Consider the following 27,297-nt stretch of genomic DNA (forward strand, 5'->3'; position numbering starts at 1 on the left):
CTACTGCCCAAATGTGTTCAATCGCTTTTCACATTTCCACAATCTGGTCCAAGCCACCGTCATATCCTTCCTTGACTCTGTGATTACCTCCTAATAGGAGGCCTGAAGTGTGAGAGGGAATCAACAGAGAACATGCTAAGAGCTGTTGTGATGGGGGGAATAGCTAGTGGAAGGGCCTGGGTCTCCTCGCATTAGAACACATGCTCGATGAGGGATTTTGGTCTGTTTTGTTCACTGCTATAGTCTGAGTGTTGTCCAGTGCCGTAGCAAGGTCTTAAAAATTATTTGTTAAGTAAATGATTTTTTACTTTTAATGATATTTCGTGACAGGAAACCTATGGATTTATGGTATACTATTTTTTTATAAAATTATAAAATTTTGCAAATAATAATTTTTGCCACTCTTACTTCTTTATGCCCTATCTTGTTCTTTTTTATTCCACCATTTAGTTATGCTTTATATTTCTAAGATCTTTCCACAAACTATTTTTCACTCCAAAACAGGAAGGAGAGGGGAGGAGGAGAGTGGTATTTGTGATTTTTTTTTTTTTCGAGAGTGTGTGTGTATAATTGTGCACGTGAGAAGGGCAGTGGGAGAGAGAGAGAGTCTTAAGCACACTCTCCCTCTAGCACAGAGCCTCGAGGTGGGGCTTGATCTCATGACTCTGAGATCATGACCTGAGCCAAAATTAAGAGTCACATGCTTAGCAGACTGAGCCACCCAGACACCCCATTTTGTGATCTATCTTTTTTTTTTTGGCAACTTGGTATTTTATTCTCTCTCTTTTTGGTATTTTATTCTTAAATGTGCATATTAAGATCTAAAATATTCATTTAAACATAACAGGGAAAATTATAAAAATTTATCTCCAGGAACATATATTTTCTCTGTGAACATTTATCTTGTCATTTCTTGGGAAATATTTTCAGTCTAATCATAATGTATTTATTTTGAAATTTTTTGAATTTCTACTCAAAAATAATTAAAAATATTGCTGTTAGTTTCAACTCCTACGTTTCCCTTAGCCATTGATAAACTGTTCTTTAAACAGCAAAAGGAAAGTTTAATTGGAATCATACATATTATCAGGTTTTCCTTTCATAAAACAATGAAGAATGACTGTTTTTCAAATGGAAACTTGTTATCTCTTCCCTTTTTTTAATAAGGAAAAGGATAGTAAGACCCAAGCAAGCATTTATGTGGAATCTTCTGTCCAGCCAGTTCAAAGTAGTTTAATACTCACTTCTTCCCAAAGGCAGTGTGTGGGGAGAACAGGACTGCTCAATGCCAGACTTCTGCCCTGCCTGGCTGGCTGCCTGTGGCTGCTGGGAACAGCCTGAATTAGGGGTCCTCCCAAATACGGTGTTTGGACCTCTCCTGTCTATCCCTCTGAATCACTTGGTCTCCCTTCCTGGGTTTGACAGTGATGCTGGTGGATGACTAACATTATTTTTCATGTTACTCCTAACCCTCTCTATTCTGGCAGATGTTCAGAATCTAGGTTTCAGTTTTTATAAAATTATCTTGAATCTCATAAAAAATCCCAAAGATGAACTTTGAGTGCTATGAGTCACAAACCCTGTCTTCAGTGCTTGTACAGAGAAAATGCGGGTGGGTCAAGTACTAACACATTCACAGTTAAAATTGTGAATGCTTCAGTAATAAAAAAATCTTTTTCTTAATTATTATTTGATTTAAAAGAAAGTGAACTCTTTTGAGCCATTGGTTGTGGCTTCTAATTCGCAGTTGATTAATTTAGTTTGAGCCTCCCTCTTCCCCTCATTGCACACATACACACACACACATATATTCAAAGTCTATTTTTGAACTTAGATCCCTGGGAATCACTAGGAAAAAGAAAAAGCTATCAGCTTAAAATGCAATTTTTCATGAGATTTTTTTAGAATAAAATATTTTTAAGGATTGATCTGTAGAATTCAAGTTTTTTGCTCAAATATTCAATCTAGTAATAATAATGAAAAGCCCAAACCTTTCTGGACTATTATTTTGAAACTTTGCTTTTATTTTCTAATGTTTTTAAAGACCTCCTACCATTTAATTAAGTTCACATTGGACTCCAGAAAAGAGACATTTTAAAAAGGCCTTTGTTGTATTAGAAAAACCCATGTTTTACACTGGGAAAATATTGTAACTATATCCACATATAGCAGAATCACTTGTTATTGGATGTACTCTTAACCCCTTCACATTTGTCATTAAGAAAAGCAATTTGTTCTGTTTTTATTAATAAGCACACATATTTACAATTGAACTTTTTTCAGAGGGATTCTTTTTTTTTTTTAGATTTTATTTATTTATTTATTCATAAGAGACAGAGAGAGAGAGACAGAGAGGCAGGCTCCCCGCTGAGCAGGGAGTCCGATGCGGGACTCAATCCCAGGACCCTGGGATCATGACCTGAGCCGAAGGCAGACGCTTAACCATCTGAGCCACCCAGGCACCCAAGAGGGATTCTTTTCACTGCTTGATGTTCACTAGTCTGAGAAGCACTTGCTTTGTCTTTCAAATAGCCTTAAGAATTGGTGCTACATGATAACCAGGGAAATATGTAGGGGTAATGTTTTCAAGTGGTGCATGGGGTTGTTGCTGCATATTTCAATCAGAGTAATAATAAACATTCATTAATCATTTCCTATAATAAGTGTGAAATTTATTTGCTCAACAGCCCTATAGCTAGGCAAACTTTATATTCAAAGCATTTAGCAATGTGTAAGGCATGGGTTCTGGCCCATTGGAATGGATTTAGGACGTGGAACTAGAGCAGGGTGGCCAGCTTCTGCTATTCTAGGTGTTAGTTTTCAGTTTTTATTTTTTTTTTATTTTTTATTTATTTTTTTTTTTAAAGATTTTATTTATTTATTTGAGACAGAGAGAATGAGAGACAGAGAGCATGAGAGGGAGGAGGGTCAGAGGGGGAAGCAGACTCCCTGCCGAGCAGGGAGCCCGATGCGGGACTCAATCCCGGGACTCCAGGATCAGGACCTGAGCCGAAGGCAGTCGCCCAACCAACTGAGCCACCCAGACGCCCCAGTTTTCAGTTTTTAAATTCAGTGTTAAGGGTATAGAGAAGGCAAACAAGGGGTGGGGCCTGGGTGGAGGCTGTGTGTGTATGGGCATTGGGGTGCTTGATTTGCCAGCTAGTTAGCTACTGACATGAAAGTATTTTAGTATTTTAAGAACAAAATCTCCCATATTGGTGCATGCTAGAATATTAGCACTAGTGGTGGTGGTGTTATTATCTCAATTTGCAGTTGAGAAAAATCAACGTACAGAGAGATCAAGTAACTTGCTTAAGGTCACAACTAATATGTGATGAAGCTGGAGTTGAACCTGGAGTGTTGGTGCAAGGACCTGTGCTCTTAATCATTGTGTAATATAGCTTCATAGAGATGTGCCTGCTTATCTGCTACAATGAATGGTCTAGGGATTGAGCGGGAGACCAGTAGGCTCTGAAGTGAACATCTGGGCTGCTCGTTTCTTCATCCCTGATGACACATCTTAAAAAATTCAGTTGTGAAATGACCTTCAGAAACCATGAAGAAGAAAATTGCAATAGAATGTGTCTGGAATATAATTTCTTTAATTTGCAAAAGTATGGATAACTGTTTATATAATTACATATTTTGTATGGAAGCAGGTTGATTTAAAAAGAAATGAGAAAAGATTAGAAAAGTGTTTAATGAGGGCACCTGGGTGGTTCAGTAGGTTAAGCATCTGCCTTTGCCTCAGGTCATGATCTCAGAGTCCTGGGATCGAGTCCCACATCAGGCTCCCTATTCAGTGGGGAGTCTGCTTCTCCCTTTCCCTCTGCCCCTCTGCCTGCTTGTCTTCTTTCTGTTGCTCTCTTTCTCTCAAATAAATAAATAGTATCTTTAAAAAAAGCATTTAATGAAATTGTAATGTGAGAAATGTTATGAATATGAAAGTATATAAAATGTAAATATGAATATGTATAAGTACATACTTTAAGAAATGCATAAAAATTATAATGTGAGAAGATGTTACAAATTCATAAAGTGTTGTATATCATAGAATGGTTAACAACATGCAGTAATTGTGTCCTAAATTTTGCCAGATCCTTTGATTCTTACTATTCCTACTATATATTACATCAACCTTGATCTCCTGTTGGTTTTATTAGAGAGAATAAGAGAATGGCTGCTATATGTGGGGTTAAGAACTGAGTGAGGGCCCAGCAGTGTCCTCAGTTGTGAGAGAACAAGACCATCTAGCTGATGGTTGCTCTATAAATATTTGTTCCAAGTACAAATGTTTGAAGATTTGAGATGAAGAGAGAGGAACATGAGCTAACCGTTTGGGGCACAGGGAATGTACAAATTCTCTAGTGAGAAGAGTTCCACACTTAAATATTGCCTTTCTCTTTTGAGCATTTCAGTTTTGTTAGAACAGAATGACAGTAATAATACATTCTATTTTCTTTTGACATCTTTGCTGTGGGGTCAGTCAATAGAATTTGATTAAGAATATGGGATCTGGATCATTACTGCCTGAGTTTGACTCTCAACCCACCACTTACTAACTTTGAAACCATGGACATGTTACTTACCCTTTCTGTGCCTCAGTTTTCTCATCTGCAAACTTGGGATAATATGAGTACCTGTCTATAATACTGTCCTGAAAATAAAATGTGTTAGTGAATTAATATATGTAAAGTATTTAAGAAAGTTCTTGGGTCCATTGAATGTGCTCAAAAATGTTGATTACTTTGGAAAGTCCAAGTATGCTGGTGATGAACTAATGTTTATTTATGAAAATAGGAAATGTCAAGAATTTTCAAAGTGTGCAATATTCCACAAGAACCATCATTAGATGTCTGGGAATGGTTGAGAGAAAGAAATAGGCTGCTCTCATTTAATGAGATCTTGTCATCTTGTTAATTACAAAATAGGAAATCAAGACAAAATAGCAAAACAGAGGCCCATCTTACTGTGCTTCTGGTGATCAAGGGCTGTGCTTCATTACTGAGTTCCTGGGGAGAATAAGACATTGGCTCTGCATGAGGTGATCAAATGAGCTACTACAACAGAACTGTCAGATTCAGTCAAACATTAGTTTTAATGAATTCTTCTCATGGAATTGTTCTGAATGCAAGTGTATGCTCTAGCAGAGCAGTATTGGAACCATTCTAATCATAAATGTAAGTGTACCCATCAGCCACAGCTCTTTCAGCCATGGAGAGTTATTGGTGTCATCTTACCACTCTCCCCCTCGGAGAGGAGAGCTTTCCATCTTAGTTTTGCCATAATAACCTGAGGACCATGGCAAATCCCAGCCTCTTCTGAGCCTTGTTTCCCTATCTTTAAAATGAGGAGTTCCATTAGATGTTCTCAATTTGAACTTTCCCAAGCTGTAATTATTATGAGCTTGGGACATTAGTTCAATCAAATTTGGAGGGAACTAAAGTTATCAGGGACTTACTTGCTGGGCTTAGTTAGGCAAGCTACTTAGACTCTAGAAACTTCAGTTTTTTAATCTACATGTTGAAGAACAGAATACTATTTACCTTCTAGGGTTGTAGTGAGGAGAGTTACAGGGAACAATGGCTCAATGGTAGGCATTCAATAAATATTAGATATTATTGTGATTTATGATAAAGTTGGTAGTGTATTTTGGAAATCATCACATTAATTCCATCCCATTGTTATTTATACAAAACAGTACACTAGAGCTATGCATTTAACTTCAAGCTTCCAGTTAGGTTCCCATGTATAACATTTATTTTAGACATGAAATGCTAGTGAACATTAATAATAGTCAACACAGCTTGACTCTCTTGATGCCATGCCTGTTGCTGGGCCTGACAACGGTGCATTGCTTTGCATCCCATGCAGCACTTATTCTGTACAGCAACTCTTTAAGGTAGATGTTGCTATCCATGTTCAATTGCTTTATATATACCACATAATTTACTCTTTATAATAATATTAGGTAGGTATTTTTTATCCCTATTAACAGATGAGAAAATGGAGGCTTTCAGAGGTTTAGTAGTGGGGCTGGTTTTCAAACCCAGATGTTTATGACTCCAATGTTCTTAGTCACCATTGCATATTACATGTCATGTCATGTTATGCATATTCCAGTATGGTATCTCTCACTCATGCTAGGAACAGTACCCCCCCACTGTTGCCCCCACAAAGAATTGGTATTTTCCCCTCCCTTCTTTGTCTACAACAATTATAGCACTGTTTCTTCCTTCATATGTTGTTTTACAAGGAAGATTAGGTCCAAATTGGTGGCTCAAATATAGTGATTTTATAACGCGGATAATTATGATAATGATATCTTGCTCTCTTATTTATATTTTGCCCAGTCTTCATTGTTATTTTTAAATTTGAATTTTTATTCAACCATCTGTTTATTAAAATAGCTCCCTTTAAGCCATAGTCAGGTCTTTTGTAGAACAAGACAAGTGAATGAATAAATAAAAAAAGCCTATTTTCATAGCTTGATAAATTGTTCGATAAGATGGATTAAGGACCTAACAGGTATTATTTGAGAGCAGCCATTGCTTCTGGTTGTTTCCTCAAGTTTTATAAGTCCCAAATAATTCAAGTGATAAAATATATATTTTTGAGAGTCAATATTGTGGATTACCTCTGTGAGGTAATAAACATCTTTAAGAATGGCCAAGTCTAGTATGCCATTCAATAACTGTTGACTGGCTAGCTAAATATTCTGAATTAATAACTTTCAACGTATGTATCCGGTGAAGCACTCCTTCACAGGTATTTTATAGCATATAGACAAAACAGAAAGGTGGAGGGGCACCTGGGTGACTCAGTCGGTTAAGTGACTGGCTCTTGACTTTGGCTCAGGACATGATCTCAGAGTCCTGAGATCTCTGCACTCAGTGAAGATTCTGCTTGAGATTCTCTCTCTCCCTCTTCCTCTGCCCTTACCCCCACTGTGTGCGCACACATGCTCTCTCTCTCTTTCTCAAATAAATAAATATAAAAACACCCCCAGGCTCCCCCAAAGCCCCAGAAAGGTGGATAATAACTTAGAAAACAGTAAACAAGGGGGAGGAGTCATATTTCAGTCTAATCACTCAGAGGAAATTCACTTTAATAGCAAATTCATTTCTTCCAGAGAAAGAAATATGCTAAGATGTGGCAGAGGTAATTACGTGAATAGCACTAGGCAGTATGGGTTCTTTGAATGCCTTTACCAGATTGTAAAATTCCCTGTGAATGGTTCTTAAGATCAGATATGATACATTCAAACAGATTTTATTTATTTTTTAGAGAGCGGGAGAGAGAGAGTGTGGGGGAGGGGCAGAAGGAGAGGGGGAGAGAGAATCTTAAACAGGCTCTCCACCCAGTGTGGAGCCTGATGGGGGGCTCAATCTCACCACCCTGACATCATGACCTGAGCTGAAATCAAGAGTCAGACCCTTAACTGACTGAGCCACCCAGGCATCCCCAGATATGATGCATTCACATTCTGAACTATGTTTTAAACTACTTGTATGGTTCTAACTTATACAGCAGTTTAACTTTACTAATCCCACAGATATTTATTGATTCCCTACTGTGTTCCAGATTTGGGCTTGAGATACCTGGGGGAACAAAATGGACAAATATCCTATTCTTACTGATAGGCTGAACAGTGCCCACCAGAGATGTCTACATCTGAATCCCTGGAAACTGTGAATATGTTACTTTATGTGGCTAAAGGGACTTCGCTGGTATAATTAAGAATCTTGGGATGAGAGATTATCCAGGATTATCTCAGTGAGCCTGAATTGGAATTACAAATGTCTTCACGAGAAGGAGGCATGAGGGATTTCCTTCATAAGAGGAAAAGGCAATGTGATTATGTAAACAAAGACTGGGGTAATGTGATTTGAAGATGTAGGAAGGGCCACAAGCCAAGAAGAGTGGGTGAATGCTAGAAGTTGAAAAAGGGAAGGAAACAGATTCTCCCCTCAGGGCCTTCTGCTGACACCTTGACTTTGACCCAGTGAAACTGATTTTGGGCTTCTGACTTCCAGAACTCTAAGAGAACAATTTTTTTTTAAAAGGTTTTATTTATTTATTTGACAGAGAGAGAGAGACACAGTGAGAGAGGGAACACAAGCAGGGGGAGTGGAGAGGGAGAAGCAGGCTTCCCGCCGAGCAGGGAGCCTGATGCAGGGCTCGATCCCAGGACCCTGGGATCATGACCTGAGCTGAAGGCAGACGCTTAATGAGTGAGCCACCCAGGTGCCCTAAGAGAACAAATTTATGTTGTTTTAGCCACCAAGTCTGTCGTAATTTCTTATAGCAGCCATGGGAAACTAATGCATTCGTGGAAGTTTCATTCTAGAGGAGGAGATGGTAAATAATAATGACAGTAAACAAATCATATAGTATGTTAGAAGGTAATAAGTAATATGGAAAGGAGGGATGGTGGGGCAGGGTAAGAGGGATGGAGAGGGCCTGATCCATGCAGGGGTGCTGGTGAGCCATGGGGCAAGATTTACAGTATAAGAGGAGTCGGCAGAACAGACCTCATTGAGAAGGTGAAATGTGAGGAAAGACATGAGCTGGTAAAGGAGTTAGCTAAGTGGACATGTGTGAGAAATATTCCAGGTAGAGAGAGCAACAGTACAAGTACCCTAAGACAGGAGTCTGCCTGGTGTGTTTAAGGAAACAGGTGGGGTGATGAAAGTGGGAGGAAGAGGAGCAGGGAGAGCAGAGATGCGTAGGTGCGGGCTGATGAGCTGAGCTCTGGTCGCCCCTGTAGAGCATAATGTTAGGAAGAGGAAGCCGTTCTACAGATTTATTAGAATTCTTTTCTAGAAGATAACACATAGCTGGTCAATTCAGTGAAATCGTGTTTGATTGAAAAGCAATTATTGATAGGAAAAGCTAGACGAGGACCACAGACACAGAGGCATCTCCTCCATTAGTCTCAAAACACCGAACTGGATCGGAAGAATGAAATCAATCAACCGATTATGTGTGCGAGACAGAAGTTTTCCATTGCTTTTGAGTGTAAATATACAAGGACTCTCCTTGAAGCCAACTGCGTTTTAGCTGGTGTCACTGTCTGCTTTTTAGAAATTTTTGATTATTCTAAGGTCCAACTTTCATAATTTTGATGAAATATTTCTTAGTAAAAGAAATGGTTTTGGAATGACAGCATCCACTTTTGGTACAATCTGTATGTATCTGGATTCAATATATTTGAAACCGTGGCAGATTCTATGTGTGAAGCAGGGGTGTCAAAGACTAGTGGCTAACGTTTAGTTGCATGGGTCAGTTGCATGGCAGAATGCCTGGACTGATTGCTTTGAGCAGATATCTTGGCAAGTTGAAGGCATCATGACATGATGATTGCCAGCCTAGTCCTGGCCCAGTGGTTCATTTACTATTCCAGGCACCTTTGGCCTTTCAGTGGCAGCAAGGTTCACCCAATGTGTTTTCCATTCCACACCCTGATGTGGTTAAATTCTAAAATCACCTTCAGATGTGGTGTGGTTATGAGCTCAATTTCTCTTTCTTCTTCACATGTTATATTTGGATTATGTCTACCATGCCGGTTCTATCAAAGGCCTCTTGCCCACTTAAATCTTGGCTATATAACTTCATGACAAACGCACTCCTGAAACAATCTAGAATCATTGCATCAGAATTTTGTTCAAGCTAAACAAATAAGTATTTATAGAAAAAAATGAATAAACCAATGTTTGAATTAGCAGGGAGTGTCTGTCCTTGCTTTCCCTGGCTACTTTTAACTTCTAAGTTTTTGCAGATTCCTGGGCCTGTTCTGATATTAGATGGAGTTGCATCATCAGACTCAGACCATCAGCCAAGAGGATGGAGTTGCATCATCAGACTCAGACCATCAGCCAAGGGGAACTGAAGCAGATCCTCCCAGGCACTCGTATGCCCAGTGAGGTGAATCTTCCACTAATCCCACTACATTTAATCTTTATAAACAGGCTTCTCTCTTGGTTTCTTATTTTATGCTCTAGTTCCTTGTGTGATTGGTTCTCTGTGTAGAATGCTACTCCAACTGGCTGTTGACCAGACCACCTGCAGGTATATGGAGGGCCAGTTTCATTTAATGGGCCAAAGTATGATCAGGGGTTTGTATCCAGGTTCTCCAGAGAAACAGAGCTATTAGGATATATATAGGAACACCTGAATAGAACAAAAACACAGCCTTCTCCAAGGATATGATGTATATAATGTATGTATAATGTATGTATATATGTAATCCCTTTCTCTGTATGTATCTCTCTCTTTATATATATTTATGTACACACACACATACACACCTTAATGGTTTTTCTGAAGAACTTTGACCAATACAGAATCCTAAAGACCATTCTAACCTAGCATTTTCTCCTTTTTTTCTTTCCTTTACCTGTTGCTCTCCAGAGTGTAGATGGGGCATCCGAAGCTTAGAGGGATCCAGTGACTTGTCTGAGATGATCAGCTGATTGGTGACTGAGCTGGCATGTTGAACTACTGTTGGAGTGGGGAGAGGGGTGGCCTCAGTGATGACTAAGACATTGACCCTCTGGATACCTGGGATTGTTTGAAGGAATAGAGATGCCAGGAGAATGTATGTATTTTGAGACAAAGTTTTACCCTCATTCAGTTGTGTTTAAACCGCCAGCTCTGGCAGAGACATGCAGAAGTGTTCAGTGTGCAGAAGAGGTGCTCTGGAAAGGGAGACATTTCTGTCCGATGATTATCCTATTAAGAATAAAGACTCAATTATGTGAAAGAACAAACTTCCAACATGTGTGAAAACAGCAAAGTTTCTATTTGTCAAGGACACAGTGTTCTGACAGCAGTTTTGTTCCTTCTGCTTAGTGAGGACTGGCTCTGACTGACACTCACGAGTGAGCTCCTCTTACAGTCAGACAAGTCAAACTCTGAAAGCCAGCACTTTTTTGAACTTTAAAAAAGAAATTCATGACCATGCAGGGATTTCAATTTGATATTTAAAAATTTTACAATAGATGAAACAATGTCAACCATGTGAGAGTACGTTATAATGGGCTCTTAGAAAATGAGACGTGAATCTTCAGCTCTGCCCGAACATGGAACATACTGGGGAAAATATGGGTAATTAGTTGCATGATTCAGCTGAGAATGACTTTTCCTCTTCATTTCTTTTTCTGCCTTGTGTGTTGGATAATTTGAGAGTATTTTTTAATTTACTCAGCCTATAATTTTTGTCCTCTTCATATTGTCTAGAGAGATATAGTCATTGAGACAAGGGAAAAACACAAATGTATATATAATTATTCAATATACTTCAATGGACACCACCAAAGGAATTGTGCTAAGCTTTATGGAAGATACAAGAATACAGAGAACCCAGCCTCTTTTGTCAGTTTAGCAGGTAGAAAGATCTTAGTTCCATAAGGGAGAAATTGTTATAGGAATTTATTCACTCACTTACCAAATATTTACTCTTTGCATTAGGCACTATAACAGGGGCTGTATAGACGATTAAGATCCAGTGTTCAGTGTGGAAGCTGAGAAAGAAATGCCAAAAACAGGGAAAAAGTACGAGAATATAAAGCTTTTTCATTTCTTTTGTGTCTCTCTCAACTTCTCATGGTGTTTATATGCTATTTGATGTTCTAAGTAAATAAAACTCAAAATGTTAAATTATTAGCATGAATTTTATTGTTCATCTCTATATTGTGCAATGCCAACTCAAAAACAAATATCAGAACATTTCTTTTGTGTGGAGTCACCAAAATTACACAATTTGTATTTTGTGGCTTGTCCTTGGAAGGTGCCTCTAGCTGATCAGAGATAAACTTAAGACAGAATGAAGAAGGTAGGAAGGAAGAAGAGAAGATTCCTCAGGCATGGAGCTAACTGCGGGGGCGCTCAGGGCACAAGGATACTCATGGGGCTGGACAGACCATCACAGGCACTCAAGGGTCCTGCTCCATGATTTGGGGTGTGTGTGCATTTGCTTGGGCCTCATGGCTACTACTGAGTTCCTCTTCCCATCAGCCAAAGAACCTATAAGCAGCATCCCAGCAGGGGGCTGAGGCCATGGGAGTCAAGCCAGGGGTCCCTTATTTCCATAGGCCTACGACCCCAACCCCTGGTAGATGGACAGCCCCTAAAGATCTTAAACCTCTGTGCCAGGATATGGTTCAGTGCCTGGATGAGGTACAGAGGCTTGCCCCTATCCTGGCCAAGACAGATCTCACCTGGAATGGGAATGGCAGCAGCTAGGCCTAAGATGCCACAGGGTGTGTGCCTGACTCCAACCCTACCGAAGCTCATGGCAAGGCCCCTTTGTAGGTGAAGAGTGACAGCAGTTACAGATAGTGATAGAGTGGGGGAGGCTGGCTGGGGTGTGGGACAGGGGACTAGGTCATGGTGGACTGGTCCTAGGGCGGCCCATCCCAGGAAGATGTGATTGTGCAGGAGCCAGAGGTTCTAAGCCCCTTGTGCATGCTCCTTTGTACCATTGAACTTCTCTTAAAAACACAAATTCAAACAAAAATGATTCAGAATTTCAAGGTGGCACTGGCTACATACCCAAGAAGCTAGTCCCTACTCTGGAGTTCGGCTTTTTGATACTGTTTCCACAGCTATGATGGCTCCATCTTTTATGGAAAGCGGTTCCCTCTTTGTGCTGACTTAGAGGAATAGCAAGCTATCAATATTCTCCCCTTCAAGCTCTCTTTACTTGAATTGCAGTTCAAGAGATGAATTTTCAATTTTTTAAGGTATGATTTTCTTTATTTTTCCAAGGATGGTCTCATCATCCTTCATGGTAGTTGTAGATTTGCTTTGGATTTGGATACTGGTGTTTTGAAGCTTCATTAAAGTGAGGTTTCATGTAAAAGTGGTGGGCAAGTATTGAATGCAGTCAAGAAGTCAAGATGACCCTGATAACCACTTGACCACAAAAGGAAGTTTCATGACAACTGCCAATACGTGGACAACCCTGTGTGTCCAACTGCAGTGTGCAGGGGGGTTATGGCTGCTGCTTATCATTTTCAGTGAGGCAGTATGGCCATCGATTAAGGTCAAGGGAGGCACTGAACAGATCTGACACTGAGTTTCTCCTCTACCGTTACATGATTTCACCCCTTAATTTTTCTGTGCCTCTGTTGCCTCATGTGCAAAATGAAGATCGCATAGAGTTCTTGTGAAAGTTAGTTGAATCTACAAGTAAAGCATTTAGCATGGTACTTGAGACATAGTCAGTTCTCAATAGATGTAAATTCTATATCTTTTCATATACAAGCATGAACAAAAAACGTGAACAACACCGTGCTCCTTTTTGGTGCTTTGTGCTGGGGTCCACATTGCCTTCAGGCGTTTCCATGATGCTGCATCTGGTCCACTCCCTTCCATGCAACAAACTCTTGCTTGTTACCTTTACTCTTGTCATACACTATATGTCTTGTGTCTCCCCTGCTCAGGTCCATTTTTTTTTTTTTAAAGATTTATTTATTTGAGAGAGAGGGGGGAGAGACAGTCCCAAGCAGACTCTGCACTGAGCACAGAGCCTGGCAGGGGCTTGATCTCAATACTCAGATCATGACCTGAGCCGAAACCAAGAGTTGGATGCTTTACTGACTGCACCACCCAGTAGCCCACGTACTCAGGGGCATTAAAAAAAAAAAGTTTACTAGGTAGATTAAATTTGTTTCTTAGTTGGATCCTAGATACCTATATCAAATACTGAAGTCAGATAAGTCAGGAGGAAAAGTTCCAAAGAGCAAATAGGAGCCTGGAAAACGATGAAGGTGAAATGGAAAGAAAAGTTAAAAAAAAAAGAAAAAGAAAAAGAGAAGAGGTGTTAACAAGAACTAGCATGCCACTCTAGATTTTAAGTTTCTTGAGGGCAGAAACTGGAGCTACCTGGTCTCTGCCTCTTAAATGTCCTTAGCACAAATGCCTTGCTCACTTTAAGATCCACCTAATTCTTAGAATAAATAGCAAATAGTGATAAGCACCCAGGGCTCTGAGGGGAGGAGCCGGGAGCAGAGTCCAGGCTGAAGGGACGTGTGGGAACAGACAGGAAGTTTAAGAGGGTCTGCACTGCCCCCTGCTCCCTGAATGAAGCAGAGGGAATTGGGCACTTCAGGGTTTGGATTGTATCTCACTTTCAGCATAGCTGTGTGATCTTGGGCAAATAATTTATGCTCTCTGGGCTTTGGTTTCTCCATCTCTTCTCTGAATAATAAAGGTAAAAATAACTACCTGCTGGTGTTAATGTGTACATGAGAAGAGCCTGTCATAGTGCTGGGTGGGAAATAAAATATTATTGTTTTATTTTGCCTCCTTCCAATCATTCCCTCCTTTTTACCTCACAGACTTTCTATTCTGACATATGAAGAACTCTTGTTAACATAAAGAGTTAACACAAACATTAGTGCTAAAAATGTGCCACCGTTGGGTCTTGGATATTGTGAAAGAATGTAGATGGATTATTGAAAAACTTTTTGCACTGAAAGAAAAACAATACAGGCATCTGTCCTTCGGGTGGTAGGATTAGTGGAAACAAACCTTGTACATAAAGGACAGCACTTTATGTTTTATTAAACCTAGAGGCAATATGAAGAGTTGGTTAGAGTATGGGTTTTGTGGTCAGATAGCCTTGGTTTTGTCACATGCGCTTGCCATTCTAATCAGGCAAGTTATTTTTTTATGCTAAACCCTGAAGCCTGAATAGGAGACAGGCAACGCATGAGGGGTTGGAGGAAGATTCTTAAATATAGGGGGAATGAAGGCCAAGAGACAGGGTTCGGGACCTGAGAATGTCAGTGGTGCTGAGGCATTGAGTTCTAGGGCTGAAGAATGAGAGTTAAGCATTGGGGAGAAGTAGCTGAATAGATTAGGAAGGGCCTTGAAAACCATGTTAAAGCATTCAGAGATCTTAAGAGTGACAATAGCACTTCCCAAACAGTACTTCCCACTGAGACCAGAGTCCAGAGGAACTGCTGAGCATTGTCCCTTCCAGAAGCTTCACAATGCACATTAGTATCTGTTAATGTTCTTCAATAAACAATTCCATTTCACGTTTGTTTAATAGCTTTCCCAAACCTAATTAATGTTTTTAAGAAATTAACCTCTTACGAACTGAGGCCCCAGAGAACCTGCTTGAGGGGAAATGATGATAAATGGAAAGCCATTTCAAGGTTGTAAGTTGGGGCCCAACATAACCATATTTGCAGTTTATAAATGTATGGTAATACCTACCACATATGGAGCACCAGCTACTCTTCAAAGCATTTACCTAATTTAACTTAATTTAATTCTTATAACAAGTCCATGAGGTAGGTATTGTTATTTTTTACATTGTTAAGATGAGAAAATCAAGGCATAAAAGAATTAGGTAATTTCCTAAGGTTATGGAGCTAGTTGGGCCTTGAACATGAACTTGGCCAGTCTGGTCTTGGAACCCCTACTCAACAGATGAATCTGACTGCACAGGGTAATGGATTAGAGTCAAATAAGCCTGGAGACAGTTGGGAGGAGGTTGCTGCCATAATGCAGGTGAGAAATGATGGCTACTTGGACTTCCTACATTTGCTTAGAAGATTAAGTATTATAACATAATTAAAGTATCTACACTAGTTTTTACTATATGGTAGGCAGTCAACAAATAATAGTTTTCCCATGAATATATGGAAACTTGATATATGAGAGATATAAATTCCAGAATAGTGATGAAGGGGGGCATACAAGTTTGCTAGGGTTGCCACAACAAAATACCACAAACTGGGTGGATTAAATACAAAAATTTATTGTCTTACAGTTCTGGAGGCTAGAAGTCTAAAATCAAGGTGTTAGCAAGGTTGGTTCTTTCTGAGGGTTGTGAGGAAAGATTCTGTTCTCTTTCCTTGGCTTGTAGTTGACCACCTTCATGTTCACCTTGTGTTCTCCCTGTATGTGGGTCTATCTCCAAATTTCCTTTTTTTATTAGGACATCAGTCATATTGGATTAGGGCCCACCCCAATGTCCTCATTTTAACTTTACTACCTCTGACCTTATCTCCAAAGAAGGTCACATTCTGAAGTACTGGGGTTTAGGACTTCACAATTCAATCCATAATAGAGGGATTATTTAGTAATAACATTATGAAAACCAGGTATCTATATGGAGAAACCCCCTGGATTCCTACGTCACATAATACTCAAAAATCATTATCTGAAAGATCGAAGACTTAAATATGGAAGGCAAGAATGTTAAAATGTTTAGAAAATATATAGTAGAATATCTTTATAATCTGGAAAAACTTTTAAAATGTGATATAAGGGGTGAATTGCTGGGAAGATGGCAGAATTGGAGGACCCTAAGCTCACCTTGTCCCATGGATACAACTAGATAACACCCATATCACTATAAATAACCCAGAAAACAACATGAAGACTGGCAGAACAAACCTTACAACTAAATGTGGAGAAAAGGCCACATCAGAGATGGTAGGAAGGGGAAGGTGAGGTGGGAAGGGACTTGTGGGCACAGAGAGGGTAGAGAAAGAGACTATCACACTGGGAAGCTTGCATAGGGCAGATGAATCCCTGTAACATTTGGTATTGAAAACCAGAGGGGCTGAATTTCATGAACTCTTACAACCAGCAGGACTTAAAGCCTGGAATTTTAAAAATCAGTGGACTTGGCTTTGGAAGACGGGGGAAGGCAAGACAGAACTGAGGCCCTGCCCTTAAAGAGACAGTACAATAGTCCCTGGAGATAAAACATAGAAGCAGCAGTTTGAAAAATGCCTAGGGCATATGGGAAGCAGAGTTATTTACTAATCTCAGAGCATGTCCTAGAAGGACAGAGATCATTGGAAGACTCCTTCAGGATCAAAGGAGCTGGCAGGTAACATTTCCCTCCCCTTGCCCAGCATAAACCTATAGCCACATAAGGGAACCACTGTGGCACTGACATTCCCTACCTAACTTGCTGACACCATGCCCCCCACCCCCTGCTGTGCTTCAACGGGTCTGTCCCCTCCAGCCAGGCCTGCCTTGGTCCCAGTGCTGTGGATCCCTTCTCTCAGAAGACCAGTGCAGACCTTTCTAACACATCTTCTGACATGTTCACTTTATGGATCTGCCTCTTCCAACCTGGCTGATCTCAGTCTTGGCAGTGGCAGTGGCAGGTCCCCTCTTACAGAGAACTGGCATGCAAACCTTTCTAAAACTGTGTGCCCTGTCCCCATGCATCTTTTGGATCCACCCCCTTTAATATGCTCTTGGCTGGAGCCCATCCAAACCAGGGCCACAAGCCTGGTAGTGTGCAAGCAGCCCTGACAGAGGTCAGTGCCACTCCAAAGTGACTCCTGCCCCAGGGAGAAGAAAGGATAACCACACACACCAGTCAGACTGAGGCCCCAGCAGTGGACTGGGGGAAGACAGCTGGTCTGATGGCAGGTCCCACCCAGCAATGAATACTTCTTAGGGGACAACACAGGGAAAGCACTCTGCTGTTTGGTGTGACTACGTCTCTAGCAAATGCCTGGTCTGACTCAACTTAAGCCCAAGGCAGCCCAGACTGGTCCATTAACACCACAAGGACAAAACACTGCCCACAAGAGGCAAAGAGAGCCACTGAGATGAATGGACTTGAAGGAAAAATTAGCTCAGCCACAACAGCAGGGCACATGCAACACACACAGAAGATACCTCTAAAGTGCCATGTTCTGGTCAACAGGGGACTTTGTACTGCAGGGCACTACAGGACATCTTTTTCATAAGGTCATTACTTTCAAGAGCAGGAGTCATAGCTGACTTTCCTAACACACAGAAACACAGAGAGTTATACAAAATGAGGACACAGAGGAATACGTCCCAAATGAAAGAACAGGATAAAATCACAACAAGAGACCTAAGCAAAACAGAGATATATAATATGCCTGATAGAAAATTTAAAGTAATGATCATAAAGATACTCATTGGACTTGAGAAGAGAGTGGAGGACATCAGTGAGACCCTTAACAAAGAGATGAAAAAGGACCAATCAGAGATAAAGAACACAATAAATGAAATTAAACATACAGATGGAATATATATGGAGTAAATAGCAGAGTAGAGGAAGCAGAAGAACAAATCAGTGACCTGGAGGACAGAGTAATGGATAGCAATCACACTGAGCAGGTTAGAGAAAAAAAAAAATTATGCAAAATGAGAACAGACATCATCAAGTGTAATAACATTCACATTATAGGAATCCCCAGAAGGAGAAGAGAGAGAAAAGAGGGCAGAAAATTTATTTGAAGAAATAATAGCTGAAAACTTCCCCGATCTAGGGAAGGAAACAAATATTCAGATCCAGGAGGCACAGAGAGCCCCCAACAAGATCAACCCAAGGAGGTCCACACCAAGATATATAGTAATAAAAATGGCACAAAATCATGACAAAGAGAGAATTTTAAAAGCAGCAAGAGAAAAGAAAACAGTTACATACAAAGGAAACCCCATCAGGCTATCAGCAGACTTTGCAGCAGAAACTTTGCAGGCCAGAGGGAGTACCATGATATATTCAGTGCTGAAAGGAAAAAAAATCTGCAGTCAAGAATACTCTGTCCAGCAAGACTATCATTCAGGATAAAAGGACAGATAAAGAGTTTCCCAGACAAACAAAAGTTAAAGGAATTCATGACCACTAAGCCAGGCCTACAAGAAATGTTAAAGGAAATTCTTTGAGTGGAAAAGAAAGATGATAGTAAGAGTAAGAAAAGGAGGAAGTACAAAAGTAGTAAAAATAAAGATATCTATAAAAATCAGTCAAGGGTCTCACAAAAGGATGTAAAGTATGACATCATATGCTTAAAACATGGGGAAGGGGGTGGGAGGAGAGGAGTAAAGAACGGGTTCAGACTTATGTGATCATCTACTTCTTATAGACTGCTATATGCATAAGATGTTACATACAAACCTAATGGTAACCACAAATCAAAAACCAGTAATAGATATGCAAAAAATAGATAAATGAATCCAAGTACATCACTAAAGAAAGCCAGCTTATCATAAGAGAAGAGATAAAGAGAAGAAAGGAACAGAGAAGAACTACAAAAACAAGTAAGAAAATGCCAATAAGTACATACCTATCAATAATTACTTTGAATGTAAATGGACTAAATACTCTAATCAAAAGCCTTAGGGTGATGAAATGGATAAGAAAACAAGGCCCATCTATATACTGCCTACAAGAGACTCCCTTCAGACCTAAAGACACATGTAGATTGAAAGTGATGGGATGGAGAAACATTTATCATGCAAATGGATGTGGAAAGAAAGCTGGGATAGCAATACTTGTGCTGGGAAAAATAGACTTTAAAACAAAGATGGACACCATAAAATCATACGGAGACAATCTAACAAGAAGATATAACAATTGCAAATATTTATGCACCCATACTTAAACAGTTAATAATAAATATAAAAGAAGTAATTGAGAATAGTAGAATAATAGTAGGGGACTTTAACACCCCAGTTACATCAATGAGTAGATCATTCAAACAGAAAATCAACAAGGAAACAGAGGCTTTGAATGACACATTGGACCACATGGACTTAATAGATATATTCAGAACATTCCATCTTAAAACAGCAGAATACACATTCTTTTGAAGTGCACATGGAACGTTTTCCAGAATAGATCACATATTAGGCCACAAACAAATCTCAACAAATTTAAAAGATTGAAATCATACCATGCATCTTTTCTGACTATAATACTATAAAACTAGAAATCAACCACAAGGAAAAATCTGGAAAGAGCACAAATAAATGGAGGTTAAATAACATGCTACAAAACAATGAGTAGGTCAACCAAGAAATCAAGAGGAAATAAAAAAATACAAATGAAAATCAAAACAGAATGGTCCAAAATCTTTGGATGCAGTAAAAGTGGTTCCAAGAAGTTTATAGCATTACAGGCCTACCTCAAGAAGCAAGAAAAACCTCAAATAAACAACTTAACCTTACACCTAAAGGAGCTAGAAAAATAACATAAAAAACCCCCCAAAACCAAAAAAAAAGGAAGGAAATAATAAAGATTAGAGCAGAAATAAATGAAATAGTAACTAAAAAAAACAATAAAACAGATTGATGAGACCAGGAGCTGATTCTTTGAAAAGACCAACAAAATTGATAAATCTTTAGCCAGACTCATCAAGGAAAAAAAAAGAAGAGAAGACTCAAACAAAATCATAAATAAAAGAGGAGAAATAACAACTGATACCACAGAAATACAAAGCGTTATAAGAGAATGTTAGGAAAAATTACATGCCAACAAATTGGATGACCTAGAAGAAATGGGTAAATTCCTAGAAACATATAACCTCCCAAAACTGCATTAGGAAGAAATAGAAAATTTGAACAGACCAATTACCGGCAATGAAATTGAATCAGTAATCAAAAAAACTCCGAATGAACAAAAGTCTGGGGCCAGATGGCTTCACAGGTGAATTCAACCAAACATTTAAAGAAGAGTTAATACCTATTCTTCTCAAACTATTCCAAAAAATAAAAAAGGAATAAAAACTTCCATATTCATTCTATGAGGCCTATATTACCCTGATACCAAAACCAGATAAAGACACCACAAAAAAGAGAAAACTACAGGCTAATATCGCTGGGGATGAACATAGATACAAAAATCCTCAACAAAATACTAGCAAATTGAATCCAACAATACATTAAAAAAATCATTCACCACCATCAAGTGGAATTTATTCCTAGGATGCATGGGTGGTTCAGTATTCACAAATCAATCAATGGGATACATCATATCAATAAGAGAAAGGATAAAAACCATAAGATCATTTCAATATATGTAGACAAAGCATTTGACAAAGTACAATATCCATTCATGATAAAAACCCTCAACAAAGTAGGTTTAGAGGGAACATACCTTGACATAATAAAGGCCTTTACATGAAAAACCACAGCTAGCATCATACTCAATGGGGAAAAACTGAGAGCTTTTCCCTTGAGGTCAGGAACAAGACAAATGTGTCCACTCTCACTACTGTTATTCAGCATAGTACTGGAAATCCTAGCTGTAGCAATCAGACATGAAAAAGGAATAAATAGCTTCCAAATTTGTAAGGAAGAAGTAAAAGTTTCACTGTTTGCTGATGACATGAGACTACACAGAGAAAACCCTAAAGACTCCACCAAAAAACTACTAGAACTAATAAATGAATTAGTGTTGGTGAGGACATGGAGAAAAAGGAACCCTCTTGCGCTTTTGGTCGGAATGCAAACTGGTGCAGCCTGTGGAAACAGGATGGAGATTTCTCAAAAAATAAAAAAAAAAATAGAAATACTCTGTGATCCAGTAATCACGGTACTGGGTATTTTCCCAAAGAATACGAAAACACTAATTTGAAAGGATATATGTACCCCTATGTTTGCTGCAGCATTATTTACAATGGAAGCAGCCCAAGTGTCCATCAATAGATGAATGGATAAAGAAGAGGTGGTACTTTATTCAGCCATAAAAAAGAATGAAATCTTGCCATTTGTAACAACATAGATGGAGCTAGAGAGCATAATGTTAAGAGAAATCAGTCAGAGAAAGAAAAATACTATATGATTTCACTCGTATGTGGAATTTAAGAAAAAAACAAAGGCAAAAAAAGAGACAAACCAAAAATCAGACTCTTAACTATAAACAAACAGAAGGTTATCAGTGGGGAGGTGAGTGGGGGGATGGATGAAAGAGGTGATGAGGATTAAGAGTAAACTCATCTTGAGCACTGAATCATGTATAGAATTATTGAATCACTATATTGTACACCTGACAATAATATGACACCGTATGTTAACTATACTGGGATTAAAATTTTTAAAAAATTGACACAAAAATGCTAAAATACAACACAAGAGATAAAACTTAAAATATTTAAATTTGGTAACATTAAAATTAAAAACAGATTTGACAGTTATATAGTTTACAAAATGCTCACCAGGATAAGTATAGTTACCGTCTGTCATTATATAACATTATTACAGTATTATTGATGATATTCCCTATGCTGTACTTCTCATCCCCATGACTTAATCTATTTTATAACTGGAAGTTTGTAGCTCCTAATCCCCTTCACCTATTTTGCCCCTCCCCTCTAGCAACCACTTGATTGTTATCTGTATTTCAGTCTGTTTCTCTTTTTTGTTGTTGCTGTTTTTTGTTTTATTTCTTAGAGTCCATGTATAAATAAAATCATATGTTTTTGTCTTTCTTTGTCTGACTCATTTCACTTAGCATAATACCCTCTAGGTCCATCCATGTTGTCGTGAATGGCAGATTTTATTCTTTGTTTATGGTGGAGTAATATTCCATTGTGTATATATACCACATCCTTTTTATCCATTCATCTAGTGATGGACATTTAGGTTGCTTTCATATCTTAGCTATTGTAAATAATGCTGCAATAAATGTAGGAGTGCATATATCTTTGAATTAGTGTTTTTATTTTCTTTAGGTAAATACACAGAGGTAAAATTCCTGAATTGTATGGTAATTCTATATTGTATGCCTGAAACTACTGTAATATTATATGTCACCTATACTTCAATTAAAAGTATGAAATACAAAATAAAAAATATGCAAAAACTGATCAGCTCATAAAAAATGATAGCATAAGAAAATGAAAAGGCAAGATGTGATTTGGAGAAAAAAAGATGTTTTCAAAACATTAACTGATAGGGGTTAGTATCTAGAACACAAAAGTATTAATGAGAAGAAGACAAACAACCCAATAAAAGAGACAAACAGGTATTTCACAGCAGAATAAATATAAATGAAAAGGGAAACGTAATTTAGGTCCACAATGTAATATCATTTTACCATCATCTGCTGGTAATAATTAAAAAGCTAGGCAATTCCAAGCCATTATCATGAATGTGGCTGATGAGGAATTCTTATGCACCATTTAAGGAGTGTGAATTGATACAAGATTTCAGCATTATCTTGTAAAGTCGAGTTGAACATTCTCACACCCTATGACCCAGTAATTTTATTCAAGGTACATATTCTAGAGAAACTCCTATATAAGGTGAAGGGCATGAGACCATACTCATAGCAGAACATTTCCTGAGAATAAAACATTGGAAATAACCCTGAGGTTATTGACAGAGTAATTTAAAAATTTGGATAGCCAAACACTGAGGTATTATAGAAGTTTGTTAAAGAATGAACGACTACTGCATACAATGATATGCACAAATCTTATAAATCTTGTATGAAAAAAGTTAAGGAATGTTAAATCATAAGATAAGGAAATTTAAATAATATGTTGGTTCATCTGCATATTTATGTGATAAAACAATGAAATTCAAGAGAATGATGACAAACACACAATTCAGGATAGTGGTTATCTCTCTTATTTCTGACGGAGGGATACAGAGGATTGGAATGGAGGCAGAAATATGCAGATAGATGTAGCAATATTATTAATGTTCTAACATAGTTCTTGTTATGGATTGAATTGCTCCCCCCCCAGAAAAAGATATATTGATGTCCTAACCCCCAGTATCTCAGACTGTGATTTTATTTGGAAATAGGGTTGTTACAGATGTAATTAATTAAGACCATGTCATACTGGAGTAGGGTGGACCCCTAACTCAATACGACTGGGGTCCTTAAAAGACCTCATATGAGATCAGAGACACAGGGATGATGGAATATGATGATGAAGGCAGAAATTGAAGTGATGCATCCACAAGCCAAGAAGCACTAAAGAATACCAGCAAATCCCCAGAAGGAAGGCACGGGACATGGAGTAGATTCTCCCTTACAGCCCTTAGAAGGAACCAAAACTGCCAACACCTTGATTTTGGACTTCTAGCCTCCAGACTGTAAAAGACGATACATTTCTGTTGTTTAAGCCACTCACCTTGTGGTACTTTGTTACAGCGGCCCTAGGAAACTAATGCAGTCCTTATATTAGGTAGTAGGTGCACGGGTGTTTATTTTTTTATAATTCACAATTTTCAAATGTGTGACATATGCTACTTTTCATGTATCAAATAGTTATATAATAAAAATAAAAAGACAAAAGATGTTATTATTTTCATCACTACCAAATCAGGGCATGTTTCTACTATTAATCTCAATGGCAAATTCCAGAAAAGCTTTTCTAGACAGTTTTATTAAAACCATAAAATTCAACTTCCAACACTCCCTTTAACTTTTATGGAATTTTTATTGCAACCTCAGTGTCACTGAGTCCCTGTTTCTCTGACTTTAATTACAGTGTGCACGAGCAAAGTGTCCTGCATCTAATTCTGAGTGAAGGTGATTGCCAAGCACACACCTGTCATGGTATGTTAGCTCTGTGCAGACTGGCTGACGTCAGCTTTGCCTCCATTGAACACAAAGGGAATCCTGAACATCTAAAATCACTGCAAGGTCTCCAGCACATGTTCCCCCAAAGTAAGTGCCTTCCCTTAACGTAGAAGTCACACCAGAGGAGGGGCTTTGTAAGCTTTGTTCACACAGCTGTATCGCTGCCACTGAGAAACAGTGCCTGACACGAAGTAGGTGCTCAAAAAATTCGTTGAATGACTTTATCAATGAATAGTTTTGTGAGGGTGTCCACTTCTCAGGAGAAGTACCAATAGCAACTACCCCATTTCAGAAGAGTTTATGAGCCATCACCCAGGCCCCACTAATTTTTTTTTTTTTGATCTGTTTATTTCTCTTATCTGTAGAATCACCAGCTCTTCTTCCTTATATAAGCAGCCAAAGGCCGCCTTTGGGAACTTTGAATAGAGGATCAGATTTGGGTCCCATAAGGCCAGACCCCCCCCAACACACACGTGTATATATTTTTTCTTTTACCAATAGGTGTCTAATCTTCCATACCAATTAGTACTTGCTCTGCTACTAGTAACATATTCTATCTTGAGGAGAAGCGATGTCAGTGCTTTAGAATCTTTTATTGATCTTCAAGTGAAATGCGTCTGGATTAAGGAGTGGATTCTAAAAAAGAAACTCCAAGAATACATGCAAAGTAGATAATCTGTTTTAAAAAATGGAATTTATGGGGCACCTGGGTGGCTCAGTTGGTTAAGCCTCTGTCTTCAGTTCAGGTAATGATCTCGGATTCTGGGATCGAGCCCTGCATTGGGATCCCTGCTCAGCAGGGATTCTGCTTGTTCCTCTCCCTCTGCCCCCTCCCCTGCTTGTGCTCTCACTCTCTCTCTAAAAAAAAGAAAAAAGAAAGGATTTATGTAGTATTTTGAAAAACAAATTTCTATTGTCTTAAATATATTAATAATGCATGTTATGATTTGACATTATATTAATGAGATTTCTTTCTTTACTTTTTTTTTTCCCCAGTAGACAGAGCAGCTGATGTTAGTGAGGTGCTCCAGTGAGAGATGAAGAGTTTTCAAGATCTCAAACTATAATACTGAAATACTGCTTGTACCATTGATGAATTCAAACAGCATTTGGTAAGTGTCCAGGCACAGTCCTAGGTGAGGGTGGAGAGATGAATAAGACCTCTGCAGGAATTCATTTCAGTGAGACAGACATAATCGCAGTGTAATGTGATTAAGTGTTCTTAATCATTGAGGGAAAGACTAGTGCTTTATGGCATTCACGTTTTCTGTGTAGTTTATCACAGAGTTGTTCTTTGGATACTGGCCATCTAGATATAATATTCCTTTACTAACCTTTGATTAGTCAAATTGTTCAATTCCCTGACCACCTGAGTAATAGTTTATTTTACAAGTTATGATCATATTATTAACAAAACCCTCAATATCTACCACAGGGGAAAACTGTGCAATCATTCTTTTCTATAGTTAATGGCTAATTTATTTTATCTCACTTTAGCATTTTATGATCCTTTTCAATTTCCAGGAATTTAGAGGCCCCTTCTGACTTTAGAACAGAGTAAAGAGGGTTTATTTCCATGTGGCACTAATTTTTCACATAGGTGGTGGAACACTTTACTAAAATAAAAAGAACAGAGGTCACTAATAGATTCCTGTAAGTATTTAGCTGGAAAAATGAGACACAGTAGGTATGGATCAGAACAATATTGGCAAAACGCAGTTCCAGTATTAAAATGACCCAAATCATAATTCCTAGTGAAGTAGTGGGTATTTCTTCACTTGATAATAAAATGATCTCCACAAAATTTAGATTCACAACTCTCTGGGTAAACATACCATTAGAAATACTGTCAACATTGGGCTTTAAAAAAATCATTAAAATGTTACTAATACCTTATCTGCAGGTGTCCTTCAAGAATACTTCTCATCCCTTTCCCTTCTCACATTCCTTAGAAAGTTAGAAACATAGTCCAGTCCTCTGATAGTGAACCCCAAGGCAGTGACTGTTTTCCTTTACAACACGTGGCTTAAATACTTGTTTTTAACTCCCTGGGGATATCGGCCACTAAGCCCTTTCCTCAAATACACCGTCTCTTTCTTTCTGCCTGATTTCTTGATCTTTTTCGAGCTGGATTTGGGATGGATTCACTCAGCAAACTACAGTGTGACAGTCCAACACGCTGCCACGACAGCTGGCTTTCCTCGACTCTCCCGATTCCGATTTTGCAGCTTTAGAGATGGCGCCTTTAGATTGAACAGGAGTTTGAAACAAAACTTTTCCTTAAGTGGTGGGGCTGGGGCTCTGATGCTGGTGCATATGCCGTAGCATCTGAGCGCGGAGCCCTGGTCTCTCCCGGTCGGGCTCCCGGCTCCTGGCACAGGGGGCGGAGAGGAGAAAGGAGAGGAGGGGTGGGGGCGGCGGAGGTCACCCGCGCTCTCCATCCCGCCCAGGCTGCGAGCGCCGCTGGGTGCTGAGCGACCGGAGGAGCCCTGTGCGCCCGCAGGTTCCGCGCTGGGGGAGCGCGCGGAGGGACGCGCGACGGGGCCGAGCGGAGCCGGAGCCGGAGCCGGAGCCGGAGCGGGAGCCGGAGCGGGAGCGCGGGGCTGCGCGGGAGGAACCCTCCTTGGTGGCGGAGCGGAGCCCGGCGCGCCATGGCACTCGGAGCGGGGCGCCCTTCTCCGCCGAGAGCCCTACCGGCGGCCCGGGATGCCAAGGTAACCACCCCTCCAGCGACTGCATTCCCAGGGGTCGGCCTCCGGATGCTCCACCCCACCGAGGTGGAACCCTCACCCGGTCGCACTGGAGGGCACCTTAATCTGAGCTTGGCAACAAGTTTGGACCAGATGCCCTGAGCTGGGGAGACCTTCAGAGAGAGGGGTATTCCGGCTGACCCGAACTGATTCTGAACTGCGGGTGCAAAGGGTCTCAGGGGAGGGAATAGGAGCAACGGAGAGATC

At 39.5% G+C, this 27,297-nt stretch overlaps 2 protein-coding genes and 1 long non-coding RNA gene across 4 annotated transcripts in view; 2 read left to right on the forward strand and 1 right to left on the reverse strand.

Moving 5' to 3' along the window:
- GIPC2 (GIPC PDZ domain containing family member 2) overlaps nucleotides 1-11,244 on the forward strand; it is a 305,601-nt gene extending 294,357 nt beyond the window's left edge. Inside the window, exon 6 of the mRNA XM_081817037.1 lies at nucleotides 10,414-11,244. Within this exon, the coding sequence (XP_081673163.1) occupies nucleotides 10,414-10,475 (62 nt within the window). The 3' untranslated portion in view covers nucleotides 10,476-11,244. The remainder of the gene's footprint in view (nucleotides 1-10,413) is intronic.
- The window catches only part of PTGFR (prostaglandin F receptor), a 108,380-nt gene that overhangs the window by 37,553 nt on the left and 43,530 nt on the right, over nucleotides 1-27,297 (forward strand). The window contains exon 1 of one of the 2 annotated variants that reach the window (XM_006732467.3): nucleotides 26,769-27,054. The exons of the other annotated variant lie outside the window; for it this stretch is intronic. The gene's annotated coding sequence lies outside the window, so the exon portion shown is untranslated. Of the gene's footprint in view, nucleotides 1-26,768; nucleotides 27,055-27,297 lie in introns of those variants that run through there. 2 annotated transcript variants of the gene reach the window in all.
- Nucleotides 11,105-26,778, reverse strand: LOC145721052 (uncharacterized). Its single transcript, XR_014144524.1, has 4 exons — nucleotides 26,233-26,778; nucleotides 25,047-25,198; nucleotides 11,450-11,525; nucleotides 11,105-11,237 (listed from the first exon to the last, which is right to left on the reverse strand). It is a non-coding gene; the product is annotated as an uncharacterized LOC145721052 (long non-coding RNA).

Source organism: Leptonychotes weddellii, chromosome 4, assembly GCF_054177405.1.
Source record: "Leptonychotes weddellii isolate Sample4059 chromosome 4, ASM5417740v2, whole genome shotgun sequence".
Lineage (NCBI taxonomy): Eukaryota > Metazoa > Chordata > Mammalia > Carnivora > Phocidae > Leptonychotes > Leptonychotes weddellii.